Here is a 22,219-nt window from a genome sequence, read left to right as displayed (position 1 = left end):
GATAAACAGCTGGATCACTTTGTAAACTTTCACCTTGAGGTGAAATTTCTCTATCCTGGGCACCCTCTTTAGGAAAAATAATACAAAGAATACCTTTTACCAACTTTACACACCATCAGAACACACATCTAGGGCCCCTCCAGGGATCTTGGAAGGGGCCTGTGTGAATGAGGAAGACTGAGGCTAAAGCTTTGATAGCCTCACAAGTGAACCCACTTCAGTGTGGGGAACAGCATCACCAGCTGTTCTCCTGCAGTGCCATAAGGGTATGCAGGAGGTGAGGGTAAAGATGATGGAAAAAAGATCTACCATTTATTAAATGGTAGATGTAATTGACTGAGACAGAAAGATCTAGTTCTTATTTGACTGGACTTTGAACCACCTGAGGTGCACTGTCTCAGGGAACCAACTTTACGCCACACAAAACCAAGCTCTCTCTAGGCTGCAAGCTTCTTAAGGGCAGAGCCAGTATCTTTGTCTCTGTTCACATAAACACCTACCCAAAGAGCAAGTCAGTGAATGTCCACTGAATGACTAGCTGGAGGACTGTGAGTGAGTAAATGTGTAGGTAAGCTCGTACTCCCATTTTATTTTATTTTATCTTATATTTAAATTTTTAATTTAAATTCAACTGAGTTAACACATAGTGTATTATTAGTTCCAGGGGTAGAATCCAGTGATTCATCAGTTGTGTATGACACCCCGTGCTCATTACATCAAGTGCCCTCCTTTTTTTTTTTTTTTAAATTTTTATTTATTTATGATAATCACACAGAGAGAAAGAGAGAGAGAGACAGAGACACAGGCAGAGGGAGAAGCAGGCCCGACATGGGATTCGATCCTGGGTCTTCAGGATCGCGCCCTGGGCCAAAGGCAGGCGACAAACCGCTGCACCACCCAGGGATCCCTCAAGTGCCCTCCTTAATGCCCATCACCCAATTACCCTGTCCCCCCACCCTCACCCCACCCTACCCGACCTCCCTTCTGGCAACCCTCTGTTTATTATAGTTAAGAGTCTCTTATGGTTTGCCTCTCTCTGTTTTTAACTTATTTTATTTTTCCTTCCCTTCCCCTATGCTCATCCACTATTATTCTTAAATTCCACATATGAGTGAAATCATATGTCATATGTGTTTCTCTGACTGACTTATTTCACTTAGCATAACACCCTCTAGTTCTATCCATGTCGTTGCAAATGATGAGATTTCATTCTTTTGATGGCTGAGTAATATTCTGTTTTGTGTGTGTGTGTGTGTGTGTGTATACATATATATATGCCACTTCTTCTTTATCCATTCATCTCTTGATGGACATCTGGGCTCTTTCCATATTTTGGCTATTGTGGATTTTGCTGTTCTAAACATTGGGGTGCGTGTGCCCCTTTGAATCACTGCTTTTGTATCCTTTGGATAAATACCCAGTAGTGCAATTCCTGGGTCATAGGGTAGCTCTATTTTTAACTTTTTGAGGAATCTCCATACTGTTTTCCAGAGCAGCTGCAGCACTTTGCATTCCTACCAGCAGCGTGAGAGGGCTCCCCTTTCTTTATCCTTGCCAACACCTGTTGTTTCCTGAGTTGTTCATTTTAACCATTCTGACCGGTGTGAGGTGGTACCTCACTGTGGTTTTGATTTGTATTTCCCTGATGCCAAGTGATGTTGAGCATTTTTTCATGTGTCTGTTGGCCATTTGTATGTCTTCTTTGGAGAAGTGTCGTCTTATTTTCTTCTGCCTGTTTCTTGACTGGATTATTTGTTCTTCGGGTGTTTGAGAAGTTCTTTATAGATTTTGGATACTAACCCTTATCTGCTATTTGCCAATATCTTCTCCCATGTCATAGGTTGCCTTTTAGTTTTGTTGATTATTTCCTTGCTGTATGAAAGCTTTTTATACTGATGAAACCCTAATAGTTCACTTTTGCTTTTGTTTCCCTTGCCTCCAGAGACATGTCTAGTAAGAAGCTGCTATAGCTGATGTCAAAGAGGTTGCTGCCTGTGTTCTCCTCTAGGATTTTGATAAATCCCTGTCTAATATTTAGGTCTTTCAACCATTTTGAATTTGTTTTTGGGTATAGTATAAGAAAGTGGTCCAGTTTCATTCTTATGCATGTGGCTGTCCAATTTTCCCAATACTATTTGTTGAAGAGACTCTTTTTTCCAGGGGATATTCTTTCCTGCTTTGTTAAAGCTTAGTTGACCATATAATTGTGGGTCCATTGCTGGGTTTTCTATTCTGTTCCATTGACCTATGTGTATGTTTTTGTGCCAATACCATGCTGTCTTGATAACTACAGCTTTGTAATATAGCTTGAAGTCTGAAACTGTGATGCCTCCAGCTTTGGTTTTCTTTTTCTACATTGCTTTGGGTATTTGAGGTCTTTTGTGGTTCCATACAAATTTTAGAATTGTTTGTTTCAGCTCTGTGAAAAATGTTGGTGGTATTTTGATTGGGATTGCATTGAATGTGTAGATTGCTTTGGATAGCATAGATACTTTAACAATATTTGTTCTTCCAATCTATGAGCATGGAATATTTTTCTATTTCTTTGTGTCTTCCTCAATTTCTTTCATAAGCATTCTATAGTTTTCTGAGTACAGATCTTTTACCTCTTTCATTAGGTTTATTCCTAGGTATCTTATGGTTTTTGGTTCAATTATAAACAGGATTCCTTGATTTCTCTTTCTGTTGCTTCAGTGTGTAGAAATGCAACAGACTTCTGTGCATTGATTTTATATCTTGTGACTTTGCTGAATTCCTCTATCAGTTCTAGCAATTTTTTGGTGGAGTCTTTTGGGTTTTCTACATACAGTATCTGTCAACTGTGAAGAGTGAAAGTTTGATTTGTTCTTTGGTGATTTGGATGCCTTTTACTTCTTTTTATTGTCTGATTGCTGAAGCTAGGTCTTCTAGTACTATGTTGAACAACAGTGGTGAGAGTGAACACTCCTGTGTTCCCGATCTTAGAGGAAAAGCTCTCAGTTTTTTCCCCATTGAGGATGATATTTGCTGTGGTCTTTCATATATGGCTTTTATAATATTGAGGTATGTTCCCTTTATCCCTATATTGTGGAGGGTTTTTTTCAAGAAAAGATGCTGCATTCTGTCAAATGCCTTTTCCACATCATTTGAGAGAGCATATGGTTCTTATCCTTTCTTTTATTAATATGGTGTATCACGTTGATTGATTTGTGGATGCTGAAGCACCCCTGTAGCCCAGGAATAAATCCCACTTAGTTAAGGTGAATAATCCTTTTAATGTACTGTTGGCTCCGACTAGCTACATACTCCCATTTTAGATAAAGGGTCATTGTTTACCATCTCTAAAAGACTCTGAAAAATGTTTTGAGCTATGTAAAGAAAGTCCATTGGATAACCAAAACTACTCTAGGCATAGTGAAGAACACTAGGCTATAGTCTAAAACAAATATTCTTTAAAAAAATTTTTGTGGGGGCAGCCCGGGTGGCTCAGTGGTTTAGCGCCTGCCCTCAGCCCAGGGCCTGATCCTGGAGACCCGGGATTGAATCCCACATCAGGCTCCCTGCATGGAGCCTGCTTCTCCCTCTGCCTGTCTCTACCCCTCTCTCTCTCAATCTCTTTCTCTTTCTCCCTCTCTCTCTCTCTCTCTCTGTGTGTCTCACATGAATAAATAAATAAAATCTCAAAAAAAATTTTTTTAAGTAGGCTCCATGTGCAGCGTGGATCCCAACGTGGGTCTTGAACCCACAACCCTGAATCAAAATGTGAGTTAAAATTAAGAATAAGATGCTTAACTGACTGAGCCACCCAGGTGCCCAAAGGCAAATATTCTTTAAAGGGACTGGCTTTCTCTTCTGGTTTCCACAGGTGTTGCTATCATACACCCAGAAAATGCTAGACAGTATGTTATATGATCTGTTTCTTTACCTCCTCTCTGGCTTATGTTACCTTAGGTTGACCTTTTAAATTCTTATTTCCTGGCAAATACATTTAAAATGTTAGATCCTGAGTGAAGTAGAACATGACAAAATTCATGCAGATATCAAAACTGAGTTTGGAGCATTCTCTTTTGAAGAAAAATACTGCACTGCCCATGGTGAACTCACCTGATGCTTCCTACACTCTGATGGGGGTCAGTGGGTGCAGTGTAGAACTTGAACTGACGTGGGAGGGGTGTCATCCACATGTTTGATTTGTTGTGAAATGGATGAGGATCAGGTTTGTGTGAGAGATATGTTAGATATGTTGGGGTTGGCCTATATTAGGAAGGGCCAGGTTTGATTCAACTTTTATTCTCATGACCTTGAGGGTAAATCCAAAGTAGTGTTATGCGGGTAAGATGCTCTAAATTCAAAGTCAAGAGGCTAGGGTTCAAGTCTCATTTTCATCTCTCATTGGTTGTAAGATTGTGAGTAAGATACCCATACTCTCCACATCTCCCTCATTCTGGCTCCCTCTCTCTTTTCAATCTATAGAAAGAGACTAATAATGTCTGTCCTACCTTGCTCTGGATCTGAGTCTCAAAACATTGCTCATTAAAGGCCTTAGAAAAGTTAGAGTTTGAGTTGAGCAACTATGATTCCATTATACAACCACATAACATTGCTATGTCCTCGTTTGAAAGCTAAGAAGATATCTTTTTAGTGGAAAATCCAATGTTCTTTCCACCATACCACGGAATATCAACAATATTATTAACTTGTAATTAAAATGGCATTAAAAATAGAAGAAGTAACCCAATCTCTTTCTCGTTCAGATTCACTTCAATGTGAAAAGCATACAAAACAAAAATCTAGGCAAAACTATGGAAAGAAGCCCACTGTGGCCCAACATGACTGCAGCCCTTGAGGTCAAGCTGCTGAACTGCTAACAGTAAGTGACTGATGCTGGGCAGATGACATGGACGCTCAATGTGGAAGGCAATGGGGGGCATTCTCTGGACTATAATCATGTATAATAGTAGATGTCTTGAAAATTTGGCATGATGGTCTTTTGATGATGGGAGCTAACTGATTGGCATTCTCCTGAATTAAATTAATAGTTTCAACTCCCTTAATGTGATGAGGTTATTGTTTTCTTTCTAGAGGATGAAGATGCTTTAGAACAAAGGCCAGATAGTAAATACTTCAGTTTTTTGGGGCCATGTGGTTTCTACTGAAACAACTCAACTCTGCCTTTGTAATGCAAAAACAGATAAGACGAATGTAAACGAAAGGGTGTAGCTGTGTTTCAACTTTATTTACAAAGTTGGTGTGGGCTACATTTGGTTCAAAGGCCATAGTTTGCTGAGTCCCTCCTTCAGAATATCATAAAGATATCATCAAATTCTGGGCCTTCTCACATCCTTTGGCCATACGTACCGTATTGCTGGCCTCAGTTTTTAGCACAGCTCTAATTCAACAGCTAAGCAAACATAGAAGATGCCAGACCCCAGAAAAACCATCAGGCCAGCTGGCTTTTTGGGCAGACACTTCACATTTCAACATGGCTATTCAAAACCTCACACCTTTCTCAAAATAATCTTTGTAAAATAAAGCACTGTTTAAAATATAATACTTAAGATTTTAAAAATAAGCCAGATATTTATTCTCCAGAGTAAAACTATTGATGTTTTGATGGGAAGGAAGGAAAGTACTTTCCAGCTCCTAGAAATGAGTTGCTAAAGTGCAACCCAGTGCTGACTTCCTATTTATGAGTGATCAAGCTTTTCTTTTGTTTTCCCATAATAGAAGTCAACTCATTTCCAAAGTTCATTGCTGTTCTAAGTCAAAGATCACCTTCCAGTTCAACTTATCCTATTTATGACTCTTTCTCTCATTCTAGCTTATCTGGAAATGGAGGGAAGCACTGTTAGAAGACAACAGAAGGGCAATTTTGAACTCTGGATCTTCATTTTTTCATCCTTGATTAAATAGCTCATTCTCAACCTGGGAACTACCAACCTTTTACTGTGTAGAACAGGTTAAACTGGAATGGAAGGTGAGACAAGCCTTTTAATCTTAGTATTTCTGCCGAAAATATGGATTTTGAGACACTTGGGTGGGTTCGAAGTGGAGTCTTACAAACAGACCTGGGTTCAGGAATGCTTTTGTCCTTGGCCAAATTATATAACCTCTTTGAGATCCTAAGCCTGAGTTTCTCCATCTAAAAAATGGTTTAATATCTGCTTCATAGAATTGATCTACAGTGAGTGGCAAATAGTAGATATTCAATAAGTGATAGTTTCCTCAGTTTTTCCATATCTCCCTGTATACCCCAAATTTTGTTTACTCCATTCTGAGAGTATTTGTCGTACTCTCACATATATTCCCATGAACTGCCCCTGAGTGTAATGTAAGTATACTCCTACATAGAACGCATGTAAGGGAAAATGTCTCTGAATAAGGAAGACTGATGGTAGGAAAATTGATTGAACAGAAAGTAATCACGATTCCCAGAGTAGTTCAGGGCCAGAAAATTCATTTGGTTTATTTTCTTTTGGAAGAAGGAACCTTCAGGTATGATTTAAACAATTAGAACATAAGCTTCTTGAGAGCAGAGACCTTGTCAGTTATATCCACCAGTGTTTAGAACTGCGCTTGGCACACTAGGGGAATGTGCTATTAATACTTGTTTTCTCAACTAATAACTGAGAACACTTAGATACGACTCACTTCTATATTAACTATGGAAAGTTCCTGGAGCTTTGCATAGGGAAGGAGCAGGGATGCTAGGGAGAAGTCTTAACATTGGGCAAAGATGGCACCACTTGCATACTATTTACCTTCAAGTACACAACTTGTGAAATGACTGTGCAGATTCCCTGATATGAAAATTGATCTGGAATAGGTCAGGGGAAAGTCAAATACCTATTCAAAGTCAGTTTCTGGCAGATACTGTATTTTCCAACAAAATTCCCTTTTGTTTAATTTTCCTCTTGGAAAGAGAAATCCCACGGTTGCTTAGAACTTATAGAGTATCGGCATGGCACTAGGTATGATGGGGTGAAGACTAGTAGATACAATGGGGTGGTAATACCAAGAGGTCTCTACATCTTCTGAGGGGGCTTTCCATGTGCACCCTCAGGAAAAGTGTGAGACAACAGGAACTCTAGCACATAGCATAGTTCACATACCTGAAAACATCATCATGTGCTGAAAATTCCAAGGGATCTTCTGTTTCCGGCCCAGATTCAGGAGGAAGGAGAGGGGATATATGTTGCAGGCTCTGGCAACAAAAATTGCGAGCTACAGATAAGCACAGGGACACATTGAGGAAAATGTTGTTGCAATGAGGCTGTGAGTCCTTGAGCTTTAACTGTTATGTTCTTAAGCTTCTCTATTTTATGACCCAGAAAACAGGGATAAATATGTCAATATGTGTATGTCCAACTTGCTTCCAAAATTCATCTTTAAATGTCAATTCCTTTCCAAAAATAATAGAGAACTCTGCCTTTCTTTCAATATCTACTTGGTTTAGAATTGTTAACCCCAAACCATTTCAATCACTGTAAATTTTCTCATCACATTTATGTTACTGATGACTGACTCTTTGCTCAACTCTGCTGTAAAATTTGAGGCAGAGACCATTCAGGGGTTGGTGCATTATCTTCTCAAGCAGCACTTTAGAAAGGATAAATGTACTTCTGCTCATGATTGCTATCTTACTTTCCATCAGTGTCTACTCCCTGTATCTAGCAAACTTCACTTACTTTTTTTTTTTCTTAGTGGATTTAATTTTGACAGGAATTGCCTGTCTAAATGTATAATACAATTGCTTCTCTAGGAAGCATTTTGCTAAAGTCCAAGCTTTACGGGTTAAAATATACAAAAATACTGGTCGTAGTCATCTCTCCTCTTCTGTCACCCAGGACTCATTCCCTGAGAGTCTGTAGGTTCTAGGTTGTCCTCAAAGGGGGTGGAGTTATGTGGAAGAGGGAACTTCCCTCTAAGATGTAGAGGTCTTTGGGTGAAATTGGAGTGTCCAGCTGAATGTTTAGTGAAAAGGGGACAGAAGGCAAATGGTGGTGCTTGGCTAGAGCAGGGCTTACAGAAAAGGGTCAGCTGTTTTGGCTGTCAGGATCACATGCCTGTGATCTGAGGGGCATTTGCCCATTTCCAAAGGACAACAGTTGTTGATTGCCCTTGGGGACATCCCTAGCAACTCAGTATCCTTTCAAATAGACATCCATTCCTACTGGGGCCTAGAGCTGCAAAAGTCCTCTGTATTAAATGGGAAGTCTAGATTTTATGTTATTTTACTTGCAGGAAAGGGCGACCTTATTAAAATAAACTCACATGTACACTTACATAAGACATTAAAATCACATCTATAATGCTAATTTCATCTGATCTTCACTCTGTGTATCCTATTTTCAAAGTCCTCACTGGAAAAGAGATTTTACCATCTTGTGATGAAAATATTTCTAAAGCTTAATAATCCTGGCTATATTCTGATACACTCTAATGCAGATTAAGTATATTTCTCTGTAAAGAACGGACTGATATTTTTATGTAAATGATTCATAATTTGAAAACATACTTTGAATATTTAGGAAATAAATATATTTTGAACATTCGTTTTTTGAGTATTCTATTCTCCTTCAGTTTTCTCCCTTTATTTCTTTCAGTATGTTCCAAATTTCTTATCTTGAGACAGAAGCATTTAATAAAGGTCCCAGTTTCTTGGGATCTTTTCCCTCCTACTAGAAATTACATATCTGCCATGAATTTGAGCCTTGCAATAAACTTGAGGAAATTACTTTAACAATTTAACAGAATAATCAGTAAAAGTAAGTAGTTTACTCTTTTCCCTCATCACTCCATGTTCTGTATTTCAAAGGATACAAAGGCTCCGAGTATGAAAAGAGCATTAAAGATATGATTCTGGAACGTGAACAGTGCCAGGCCCATGTAACAGAAGATGACATTCTCGGCCAAGAAGTTCATAAATTCAAACAACTGAAAACGAAACAGAAACCAAAAACCATTAATGATTATTCAGGTTGGAATCCAACTAATATCTTTAACTGTTCTGGTAAGTGGATGGTCCTCTTTTATCTGGGAAGGCCACCCTTTGGCCTTGTGCTCAGCTGACTACCCTGTCAGGCTCTCCGACACAACCCAGTGACAGATGTGGCAGCCATCTTCCTTTCCAGCTGCCAGGCTGCTAGAGATACACCTGGGTATATTAGCCAGCATGATCCTCCACAGAACAATTCCTACTTGGATGATAGAATATTCCTTGTTATAGAAATCTATGTGATTGCTTAAGGTATACCATAGGAGAGGATGCCAGGATTGTTTAGCTCCTTCTGGCATTACTCAGTAGATGCCCTTGAGTTCCTAGGCCCTAAGAACTTAAAAAAAAATTTTAGCTAAATTACCTTTCTCAGGCAGGCAGGAGGGACAAACTTGGAAAACTTGGAAACTTGGAATAAGAATGAATGTCAATTATATTTCAACATTAGAATGATCAGTATATTTCAAACTCCAGACAATGAGACTCATTAAATTGACTGATGTAGGTATATCCATTAAATGTCTACAATTTCTTGCTGGTAAAAAGAAAATGATTAATCCCAGGGATCAGTTTATGCAATGAGAACACAATAGATACATCAAATTCAGTCAGAGGAATGGAGTAATAACATGCTATGCAGGGGGATGCTCCCAAGAGTTATTCTTAGATCATTAACTAAACAATTTAAGTTGAACATGAAAAACGTTCTCTAACTTCCAGATTAGAAGTAGAAGGGAAATGTGTCCAGGGGCTACATCAAACACTCATTTGGAAGAGACTTTAGTTTATGTTCCAGAATTTTCATTTGGAAGTTTCTGAAACTTCATTCTCAGACCTACATAAATCACCGTGTTAGGTAAACGTCTCTGGAGGCATTTCTCTTGACTTTTTAAGGACTCATTATTTTTTCATGTAATGTATTTACAGCCTCACAAATAATGCCCAATACCTGCTTACCGACAGTTGACAGAAAGAAAAGCAGAATCCTGTCAGAAACATTATTTAGAGCCAGTAATAGAAATAAAGGATTAAAAAAGACACAGCTCCTGTGGTACAAGATGGTCTTTCTGCAGTGGCAGCAATCATCAATTATCCTGAGGACTTGTTTCACATTCTAGACCAGCTCATCTTAACACTGTCACCCAAATAACCACAGAAAACTTGAAAACATGGGAGAAAATATAGGGGATGGGGAACACTTTGCTACCCCATCAAATCTTTACTTTTTCAAAAAGTGAGATTTGGCTACTGCCTTAATCTGCTCAGCATGCCATAACAAAATACTATATAGACTGGCTGGCTAAAGCAAAAGAGATTTATTTCTCACAGTCTGGAAGCTGGGAAGTCCAAGATCAAAGTGTCAATCAATCAATTAGGTTTTGGCAAGATCCCTCTTCCTGGTTTGCAATCAGCAGCCTGCTTGCTGTATCCTCATATCCTCTCTTGTCTCTTCTTATTAAGGGCACTAAGCCCATTCATGAAGGCTCCACCCTCATGACCTAATCAGCTCCCCAAAGCCCCACCTCTCCACACCATCACATTGTTGGTTAGAACTTCAACATGAATTTGGTCATGGGAGGGGCACAAACATTCAGTCCATTGCAGCTAAACAGTTTTTAACATTAATAAACACATGCCAGATTAAATTCACAGAGCCTCTTCTCCTGTCCCCATCCCAAGTACAGTAGAGGGGACCTTTTGCCATCTAGGATCCATTTAGCCTTTTCTTGGTGGTCACACCCTAATTTCCCTCTGGGGTCCACCTTCTTCCCCACTCTCAGCTCACATTTGAAACCTCCATAGCTCAGCCATGGAATATATGATTTAGGACTAAACTACTCAAATCAGTGCATTTCTCTAGCCAACATGTTTGGTTCAGAAATGGGTGTGGTGCATTCAGAGCCAAAGAAATACAAACGAGACCTGGCAGGAAATGCTGGGACAAAGACCCCCAGATTTTCAGTGTGAGACAGTAGGATGCAGGCTAGGGAGCTGCTGCTAGCCATCTTGTGATCACAGGGGAAATAGCTGTCTGAAAGCGAAGCTGTGTCCTGACCACACTGCTTAATCTGTATTCAGCTTCTCCTGAAGCAAAATCTACCTTGGACTATTGAATTAAAAAGAAATCACTTTTTCGCTAAAGGTGAGGTTTCTATTGCTTACAATGATATATATTCCTTCACAGTCCTGTACCGGTTTAACAAAACAAAGCAAAACATCTCTCTGACTCAATATGGGTTATTAAAAAAAAAAAAAAAAAAGAGTGGGTGGTCAACTTCTTGACTTTTCTCATATAGCAGCAAAGTCAGTTACCCTTGCTCACTCCCTGCCCCTACTTCCAACCCCAATTTCAATCTATTCCTTACATTAAATGGAAAAAAAAAAAAAAGTTTTTTTTTTTTCTTTTTCTGTTGGTTGTTGAGATGTGATTGGAATTTGTCTTATATGTCTACATGGAGACCCTTGGTATTAAATATTTGTTTAGAGATTTGCTTCCTTTGGAAAACTCGGGATTTTAACCTGATGTAGTAACTCAGTTTATTGAAATCTAGTACTGACCAAAATTACAAGTAACTGTTTATATACACATTGCACAGAAGTTCCATTTTCCATTTAGGTCCATTTCTGGACTGGCTCTTTGTTTCTGTGTTACCCATTCCTCTACCAATATCATGCTTTTCGTAAATGATGTAGATCCATAATACATTTATAATATTCCATAGATTTAGATTGTTCCCATAGTCTTCTGAATCTTCCTGATTATTTTTGCATGTTAAAAAATGCAATGTTTTCAATGTTTAATCGCTCAGAAAAGCATATAAATCATGTTTACAATTTCAGATTATGTAAGAAAATACCACCAGCACCCCAGAATTACTCTCGTTCCCCTTCCCACTTATACTTCCACACCCCAATGCACTACTACTAGTACTTCTGTCATCACAAATGACATCACAAAAAAAAAAAACCTTTCCTTCAGTTAAATAAGAATGAAATCGGGCAATATATACCCTTTTGTGTTTGTCATCTTTCACTCAATATTACGTTTGTGAGATTCTTTATGTCGTTGAGTACAGAAGTAGTTCATTTTTAAAAATTATATGAATGTCACCATTTATTTGTTTATAATACTACTGATAGATATGTGGGTGGTTTCCAGTTGGGGCTATAATGAATTTTGCTTCTATATATACATGTTTGCATTTCTGTGGAAGTGTCAGGACATAGTGCCAAGCAGTTTTCCAAGATGGTGGTTCCAATTTGCATTCCCATCAGCAGTCCTTGTTGACATTCTTGTCAACACCCAGTTTTGTTGCCTTTCTTTTTTTTTTAATTAACACTTTGCCTCCTCACATTGCCATTTGAACTTATTAGGGATCAACTTGTCGTTTTCCACAAAAATAACTCACTGGCATTTTAATTGGAATTGCATTAAATTTATAAAGAAATTTGGATAGAATGCACAGTTTTAAAATATTGAACTTTGAATCCATGAGCATCACATATCCTCATAAGGATTTTGGTGTTCCTTAATTTTTCTCAGTATTTTCTATATAAAGATTGTGCATACTTTGGTTAGATTGATTCCTTGATATTTGCTGTTTTTTTGTTATTATTGTAGATGGTACCCTTTCCAAAGTTCATTTTTTAATTGATTGTTAGATACACCTATACAATTAATTTTTTATTGATCCTGTATTTGGGGCCTTACTAAAATTATTCAATAATTTTCATAGCTTATTGGTAGATTCTTTTGGATTTTCATAATCATGTTGTTTTCAAATAAGGATTTTTTTTCCTTTTTATTCATTATATATTTTGCATCTCTTTTTCTTGCCTGATTATACTCGTTAGGTAACACACGTCCAGTGCAGTATGGAATAAAAATGGTGATGGGGCATGTTTGTCTTATTTCCAATTTTAAAGGAAAAAATTTCTTTACTAAATTCATAAAAACTCCCTAAACAGATAAGTGAGTTCCTTCTATTCCTAGTATACTAGGACTAGACATTTTAAGAAAACAACATGAAAAACAAAAAAACCAAGCATGTGTTTATTTTTATCAAATGCTTTTTCTTTACCTATTAAGATGATCATATGTATTTTTTTCTTTCATTGTTTTAATGTAATTAATTATATTAATTGATTTTCAAATGCTGAAACATTCTTGCATTCCTGCAATAAACCCTACTTGGTCGTGATGCTTATCCTTTTTTATACATCACTAGAATTAATTAGCTAATATTAGGATTTTTGTGTCTATATCACAAAAGACTATGTTATAGTGCTTCTTTCTTCCATAGTCTTTACCAGGTGGTATTATTAAAGTTACTAAAGTTTGATAAAACAGATTCTTGTTCTCTTCCTTTAAACAGCTAAAGAATTCTGGGCTTGGAGTTTTCTTTGTTGGAAGATGTTTGACTACAGATACAATTATTCTAATAGATATAGGATTAGTTAGATTTTCTATTTATTTTTGTATGTTTTGTGTTTGCTGTTACATCTAAGTTTTCATATTTACTGGCATATGGTTGTTTGTAATATCTTCAATATCTTAGTCTGTGGTTATGTCTTTCCCTCCTCATACTGATAATATGTCTTTTCTTCCTGATAAATCTTGTTAGATTTCTGAGTGCATCTAAGAAGCAAATTTGGCTTTGTTGATTTTTCTGTATTCTGCTTTCCTCTCCTCATTAATTTCTCTATTTTTTTTTATTATTTCTCATCTTCAACATGCTTTAGTTTAATTTGTTTTTATTGGTATCTTGGCCCTTAAGCCCTAGATGATATGGTTCTTTGTCAATCCTTTGGAACACCTGCTTTTCCACATGTTATCCAACTTTTCTGATTGCTTTCTAAAGGAGAGCTGTTCTAACATCAGCAAACCCTCACAGCAAGCTCTTGCATGTTTATTTTTCCAGGTGAATAATATCATTTTTTGTCAATTTTCTACCTAGAGCTTTATGGTATTTTATTTTGTAACACACAGAATATGTGTATCAATTTAGAGAGAATGACAATTTAATAATATCACTGAGGGAAAATACAGATTGTTTAGAAAGATTGCAGAAAAATTTGACTGATTTGGAAAAAAATAACCAAACTAAAGATGGATTTCTAACTCACTCCTTATACCTAAATAAATTCCAGAAGAATGAAGAATTTAAATACAAAAACAAAAACTACTTATGAATGTATTCAAGAAACGACCAGTAATTTTGTATATGATTTTTAATCAAGAAATTTTATAAAGTATTTATATTCGCAAAAGCCTAGAAATAAATATCTATAATATGAGAAATGTTTGCATAAATTATGGTACACTCATATAATAAAATAAATTTTATGATCTATAGAAAGATAAAGAAGGATATCCAAGATCCATGGTTAAATCATAAAAGGTGAATTAAAAGAAATAAAAGATATTTCTGTGTTTATATGAATCCATATATTAATACACATTTACATATACACATAACTTTTACTTTACAGTATGGATATTGACACTGTTATTATTTTTTACCATGCACTTGAATTACTTTCATAATTTATAAAACTAGATTAAATTAGAACAAGAATTTTAAAATAGAATAAAACATTTTCCAAATGTTTTCTTCTTTGAGACTTTCTCAAACTTTCATCTTTTTATTTTGGAGAGGTTATCAAGCCTTCTTATCCATTTTTATATTTTTCTTATTTTCTTTAAAATTGTTTTGAAGTGAGGAAAAATACAAACAACAATGACAAAAACATTTATCTTTTTTGGGAACATCTTTTTCAGTAATTTCTTTTTCATAGATCCATAGATGTATAGACAACATGCACTATGTTCTACAAATCTGACCATTTTTGAAGGGAACTTCATTAACTCAATAATATTTCATAAGCCTCTTTCCGTGGTAATAAACTTGGATCCACTGGACAATTTTTAATGGCAGCAAAATATCCCTATGTATCTTCCTTCCAAATTTTAATTCACATACCCATAATTGGACATTCAGTTGTTTCTAGATTGTTTCCTTTTAAACAATGCTACATTGAGCACCTTTATACAAATGCCTCTCCCCAACTAAGTGATTACTTTTTAGGTAATTCCTAGACATGAGCTACTTCTGTCAAAGGGTATACATTAATTTTTCTTTTTCAATATACTACCAGTCTGCCCTTCAGAAAGGATATGCCAATTTGCACCTTTAATAATGGCGCAGAGGGTGTCCTTTCCCCACATGCTTGCCAAAAGTAGTTTTTATCAATTTTTAAAAACCTTGACAATCTGATAGACTCACTTACTCTAAATTATAGATGATTATTAGCATTTTTAAAAAGTTTCTCTTCATAGCAAGGCAGCATCACTGATTAGCACTCCTTTGTCTCTTTATATCATGTGACAACATTCCCCTGAATAAACAGGCTTCGTAATAATTTCCTTCTTGGAGGACTTAATGAAAATGTGTGGGTGAATTCAATTTTGTTTCACATGCAAAAATCTCCTGAAGACATATTTCTTTTTTTTTTTTTTTTTTTTAAAGATTTTATTTATTTATTCATGATAGTCACAGAGAGAGGCAGAGACACAGGCAGAGGGAGAAGCAGGCTCCATGCACCGGGAGCCCGACGTGGGATTTGATCCCGGGTCTCCAGGATCGCGCCCTGGGCCAAAGGCAGGCGCCAAACCGCTGCGCCACCCAGGGATCCCTGAAGACATATTTCAAAAGGAGAATCTACATTAAGGCCACGCTGACAGAAGCAACTAATTTGACCATTAGGACGTCAATGCCTGAGTGTGGCCTGGATTAGTTAATTACTGAGGCAATAGATTCATTGGTCAATTTTGGGAAAAAAAATAAACAAACCAAAACTCCACTTCCAAGCGAATAATAATATTAACAACCAACAACAACAAATGTGGAACTAGTAGATTCAGGATCAGTATTCACTATAAATAACCTCATATCTACTTCATCCTCACTCAGAGTGGATGAAAAAAAAAACTTGACTCAACATTTTATTTATCCAGTATAGTAATCAACATTTGTTTTATTTCCATTAATTCTTAGTTGTAAGCGTTTGGAGAGAACCCAACTTAAGTAATCTTTGCTTAGCAAAGCTTTTTTTTTTTTTTTTTTTAGCAAAGCTTTTCTTCAAGAAAATGAAAAGGAAGTTAATAGTGCGAAGAAGACTAGGGAAATATTAACTAAATAAGAGGATAATCAGTGTTTAAAAACTCTGAAAGTTCATGGTAACCACTCATATGTTAATTAAACAACTTAGATATAGTTTAAACAACTTAACTCAGCAAACCATATTCTCTGAAGACTTACTATATAGTTTTTTTTTAGTATAAGTTATTTACTGTACTTACTAGAAATTTTAAAAAGTCACATCTATTTTATAAAATTACATCACTAATGCTGATTGGCTTTTTTCTCTATTAGCCAAAAAATGACAATTTACCATATTGCTATGGTTCGTACAGAGAAACATTACAGCAGTTCATTATACCATACCCTACTTAACTAATACCAATTAAATTCACATGGATTCCTCAGCACAGCTTTTATTTGGCATAGTACAGTTTGACACAACCTACTGACTTTCATGTACTTGTCCAAGTAATACACTGGAATCCATTTTATTTTATTTTATAAAAGATTTTGTTTACTCATGAGAGGCACAGAGAGAGAGAAGCAGACTCCATGCAGGGAGCCCGAAGCGGGACTCGATCCCAGGTGTCCAGGATCACGCCCTGGGCTGAAGGCAGCGTAAACCGCTGAGCCACCCGGGCTACCCTGGAATCCCCTTTAATTGGGAGGTGAAAGAACCTACAAAACTGTAATAAAAATGAACGGAAAGAAAGAATGAGAAAGAAGGAAGAAAGAACTTTTATTGTCTCCATAATTTTGTCCCAGGATTAATTTTTTTTGTTTTAAAAATTTGCCTTTCTTCCTAACTGGAAGCGTTCTTTAGAGAACATCTCAGGTTTCTTTCTTTTTTCTTTTTTCTTTTTTTTTTTTTAACACTTTATTTATTTGACAGAGAGAGAGAGAGCACAAACAGGGGGAGGAGCAGACAGAGGGAGAGGGAAAAGCAGACTCCCTGCTGAGCAAGTAACGGGACAACATGGGGTTCAATCCTAGGACCCTGGGATCATGACCTGAGCTGAAAGCAGCCATATAACCAACTGAGCCACCCAGGTGTCCCTCAGATTTAACTTTTTTATATACTATTGAGTATCTATATTTTGAATAAGCTGGGGCATAAATGAATAATTTTTATTCCTGTATTGGTGGATTTGCAAACAAACATTGTAATATATTTTACTGGAATTATAACTTTTGCTTCTGTATTCTAATATTTGCTTAGTCCTTGTCCTGAGGAAATTTGTTTGTGGTAAATCCAATAATTCCTACAGGCTTTAGAGGTAATATAAGAGATGAATTGTACTGAAGATCTGTGAACTTTATCACTAGGATGAAAATGATGTAAAGGCTTTATTGCCTGTCATGGTCATGGTTCCTAGAGTGCAGCCTCTCTTAGGAAGCTGAAGATTTATAATTACATCTAGCTAAATATGCAATCCTTTGAGATTCTTCTAAATTTAGGACATTGTAATAATAGCAGTATTACTACTTCTAAAATAGTAATAATATTAATGGAACTATTTTTTTAGGATTTAAATTATACTAAGGAATGTGTTAAAGGCTTTTACTTACTTAAATTTTTAACAATTTATGTTATAATGACAGCAAAACTCATAAGTTGATAATTTTATTTTCTGTTTTACAGTTGGGCAAGCTGCACCTGCCCATATAAAACACAATAAAGGGAAGAACTGAGCTGCCTTGAGTTTTGTTCTAGGCCCAAATCATTTTTGCCAGACTAGGCTGTCTCTTCATTATATGAGATTCAGGTTCTGGGGCAGCAAGATGTTTGTTAACAATAGTATTGGTGAATATTTATGAGGCGTTAGAGTTTACAAAGGATATTTTTAATACATACATTTTGTTTAATCATCAGATCAACTTTGAGGTTGGCATGGAAGGTATCTGTGACTCTGACCACATTTTTTGGTCAAGTAAAGGAATCTGAAAGGTAAATTTCTTAGTATCCAACTAGTGGAAGGAACAGATGGTAACTTGAGGTGGTGGATACTTAACTCCTCTCAATGTCTACTACCACCCGATTACCCAGAACAATCTCCCCCCAAAAGCAAAAAGTGAAAACAGAACTTTTGCCATGCATCCGTAATGTTAAGACAAAACTTTCCAATCCTAGAGAAATGCTTTGCATTATGCTCTATAGTACCATCATAATTATATATGGTTATATATATATTATTATGCACACAAATTATATATATAATATAAAATAAAAGAATATATATCTATATATCTCTATCTATCTCTATCTATCTATCTATCTATCTATCTATCTATCTATCTATCATCTATCTATCTATCTATCTCTATATATAAAATAAAAGAAACTTTGCACGGTGTGCATGTTCTTTCTCTGCTCTACCAGCAGGAGGTAGGCTCCAAGTCGAAGATCAGATTCTTTAAGTTTAGGACTATACAGTCTCTGAAGTAGAGAAGGTATACATACCACTTAAGTGTTCAGAGAGCTTCTATTTTGTTCTATATTTCTTTCAGAATTCTTGAGCTCCCTATGCACTCCTGGCTGCTGCCCAACCCCCTCCCATCTCCTACATTTCATTGTCTTCTTTTAAACCTAATTTGACTTTTTAAAAACATGAGAATTTCAGAAGCACAGCCTATAAAAACACAACAAAACACATTTTAGGAAGATGAATAGGCATCATTAAGTAAGTAAAGTTAATATAGGAAATAAATGTAGTTACAGCTACAAGGAATTCAGCTTCATTAAGCTGAATAAATACTGTAGCCAGATTTTCTTGAAATCCTTGAGCTTATAACTTAAGGGGAAGGTTATTTTTTATGAATTTGCTAAATTACTATAGCCAGTAAATACTGATAATAATGTTCTTATTTCTGGAGGTTTTCCATTTTTGATTCTTTCTCTTTTTTTTTTTTTTTTTTTTGAGGGGGGATATTAAAGTAAAAGTACAGAGTTTTGTAAGGTCTCATTTAAGTTAATATACTATTGAGTTAAGAATGATTTCTAAAGTCTGTAACCTCACAGAGTGATTATTATCGTGGTATTGGTCAGAAATATCGGCCCCCAAATAAAATTGGACTTAGATCTATTTTGATGAATCACAAACACACACACACACACCCACGATATAGGATTACAAGATTTCAAGGATAGAGTCACCTTTTAATGTATGTCCAGACATCTGGCCAATGCTTGATTGCTCTAACACTCTTGTCAAGGGGCTGCTCAGCATGTAACTGAATACTGCCAAAAACAGAACCCTCACTACTTTCCAAGGAAGCAAATGGCATTTTTAGACATTTAAAACTGTTAGGAAATCCTTCCTTATGTTGAGTTGAAATGTAGTTCTCTATCACTTTCAAATACTCCTTTGGTTCATAAAAAAAGTCAAATACAGTATCATTTATTGCATACTGCTTTGCTCTAAGAGCAGAAAAGGGATTTCAACCAGAATCCTTGCAGTAGTAGGCAATTCTATGGTGTAGGCAGCAACTGCCAGTTTTCATTCCACAGTCTTGTTAGTCTTGAAAGTAAACATTTTGCTTAGAGTTTGTGGTTGGCATACAGAACCTCGAGTCTAGAATAACTGCAAAGACTGGGGGTGGGGGTGGGGCTAGAGAATCAGAATTATGTTAAAAGCAATGTTCTCTAGAAGAATCATCTCAGGAAATCTAAAACTACTGGCCTTAGGGGAAAAAAGTCATGGCATAACATAATTAGTTTCTCTGTGATTTTGCCAATAAACACTAGCTAAAGAAACCTCGTTGAAACAACATATTTTCTGTGCAGAAATTCATTAAGAAAAAAAATTTCTCTTAATGAAAAGACCGAAACATTGCTATTAATATTAGGCACTGGCATGAAATTCACACATTATCAAAAAATTTCAAAGGCTCATATTCCATTTCTTTAACTTTTTTCATTTAGCTATGATGAATTTCCTTTCTTATTCATCCTGTGTGTCTTTTTATCGTTGTAATTATCCAATGCTAAATTCTTTCTTGAGTGAGAGTATGAAGAATGTACACACAAAAGGAAGATTTCTAATGATGTCATTTCTTTAGGTCTTTGAGTTGCATACCAATATCCCAGCTCTCGCTAGTGATCTGAGTGACAGCCACCCACGACACGGTTGTGTGTATATCTCCCCATTCTCAATGACAACAACGTGCTCTTACTACAGGCAGATTTACCACTGTCAACATACAGAAAGGATATTAAACTCCAAACACCATGAGCTGTGTCTGACCTCTCCAGACTGTCTCATTTTCTTTTCTTTTTTTTTAAATTTTAGATTTTAGATTTTTAAAAAATTTTTATTTATTTATGATAGTCACACAGAGAGAGAGAGAGAGAGAGAGAGAGGCAGAGACACAGGCAGAGGGAGAAGCAGGCTCCATGCACCGGGAGCCCGACGTGGGATTTGATCCTGGGTCTCCAGGATCATGCCCTGGGCCAAAGGCAGGCGCTAAACCGCTGCGCCACTCAGGGATCCCACTGTCCCATTTTCTTGATGAAAGTGTTAGAGACTAAAATACTTAAGATTGAGGGCATTATTCAGTGTTGTTTTATACCAGCTATTTCAGAGTGAAATGCATTAGAACATCAGGACAAATGCAAAATGCTAGAATCAAATGAGTATTCACTGAGAAAGGCTTTTTCTTCCCTATTTTAGAGGCAGGGGTTGAAGAGTTTGTTTGGAATAACACTTAGTTGTATCACTAGCTTGAACATTTCAAGAGCTTCTTTGATTCATGTTACATTATTCCTAATAAACACTGTCATTTATGATAGTGCACTTACTACATTCAAATTCCCTTGACAGACTTTCTAAATTAGCTAATTTTGAATATGCTACTGTATGTAATGGTACAGCAATAATTAGAAGTTTTCAGAAAATTTTCTTTTACCATCCTCCCCAATTTCCTACTTTTGAGGGAAAAGAATTTGAAGATTAATTAAACTGATTTGCTATTTAAGCTGACCAAATTTTCTGCTCAACTTTTTAAATTTTTTTTTTGCTTTGGGTCATTTTTTTTTTTTTTTTTTTGCATAACGTATGGGGGTAGATACTTCAGAATTGAGAAGGTAAAGAGGTACAGATTTTTTCTTGTGTCTTTCAATATGATTTTATGTCTAATTCATGTACGTGTATATATATAAAGTATACATACTTTATATTGTATGCAAACATTAATTTTCAAACTCTTAATCATTCTCCATATGGTTTTAGATTTAATTGATTTGACTGGTAAAGGAAAGAAAACCAGCTAAGGGTTAAAAATCAGTTTCATTATGCAGAAGATTTTGAATTCAACTTTTGAACTATGGTGGAGTAGAATATGGAAAGGCATTTAATAGATGGCTTTCATTGAATGAAAGGCATTCAATGAAGTTTAGAGTAGAACATTGATTCTGCTGAACAAGATGAGAAATTGGAGAGTGTGAAAGAGTCTTTATAAATCAGAGAAATCAATGAAAATAAAAGACAAAAAGTATATGACATTTGAATAATGCCATTCAATTGAAGAACAGCTATCAACTGATTTTTATGAAGGCGCAAATATCAATAAATCAATAGTTGACAAAAACTAAGTTTGCTTGACTTATTTCTTTGTAATAGTTAAAATGTAGTGGATGTAGATTGTCAGTACTTTCACTGAACTCTAGAAAACTTTTATTGTACACTGATTAACTTCATTGAGCTTTCTTTTTCAGTAAGATTTATAAAACCCCTCTCCTTAAAACTTCCTTGTATTGAAGCTATGGCACATCCTTGACAATATAGGTGACATGTCAAAAAATTATAAATTATTACAGACTGAGAATGCATTTCTTTTTGTTTCAGGGAAGGCAGTTATATTTTCATATAAAAACCATGCACGCATAAATCAATCTGAATGAGAGTTTTAGCTTTGACTTCTTTTGGTGGCTTAGAGCTAAGTTTATTCTTGTTCCAAATGGTTTATGTACTTCAAAGTAATCCACAAAGATTCTTCAGAAAGTTCTCTTGGGCCATATATGTGTATTTTAACACAATATATAAAACATTTGATGATACACAAAACATAATATACATATATAGAGGGAAAGACTACTATA

General features: G+C 36.0%; 1 protein-coding gene across 11 annotated transcripts in view; it reads right to left on the bottom strand.

Moving 5' to 3' along the window:
* Positions 1 to 22,219, bottom strand: part of SLC9A9 (solute carrier family 9 member A9) — a 655,912-nt gene that overhangs the window by 216,909 nt on the left and 416,784 nt on the right. For 10 of the 11 annotated variants that reach the window (XM_072792384.1, XM_072792386.1, XM_072792387.1 and 7 more), the window contains 2 exons: positions 8,803 to 8,916; positions 7,092 to 7,203 (listed from right to left, as the gene is read on the bottom strand). In XM_072792384.1, the coding sequence (XP_072648485.1) occupies positions 7,092 to 7,203; positions 8,803 to 8,916 (226 nt within the window). The remainder of the gene's footprint in view (positions 1 to 7,091; positions 7,204 to 8,802; positions 8,917 to 22,219) is intronic. The other variant, XM_072792390.1, reaches the window with a different exon arrangement.

The sequence above is a fragment of the Canis lupus genome, chromosome 22, assembly GCF_048164855.1.
Source record: "Canis lupus baileyi chromosome 22, mCanLup2.hap1, whole genome shotgun sequence".
Classification (NCBI taxonomy): Eukaryota; Metazoa; Chordata; class Mammalia; order Carnivora; family Canidae; genus Canis; species Canis lupus.
The sequence above is the reverse complement of the archived record's forward strand: the minus strand, read 5'-3'. Positions and strand labels throughout refer to the sequence as shown.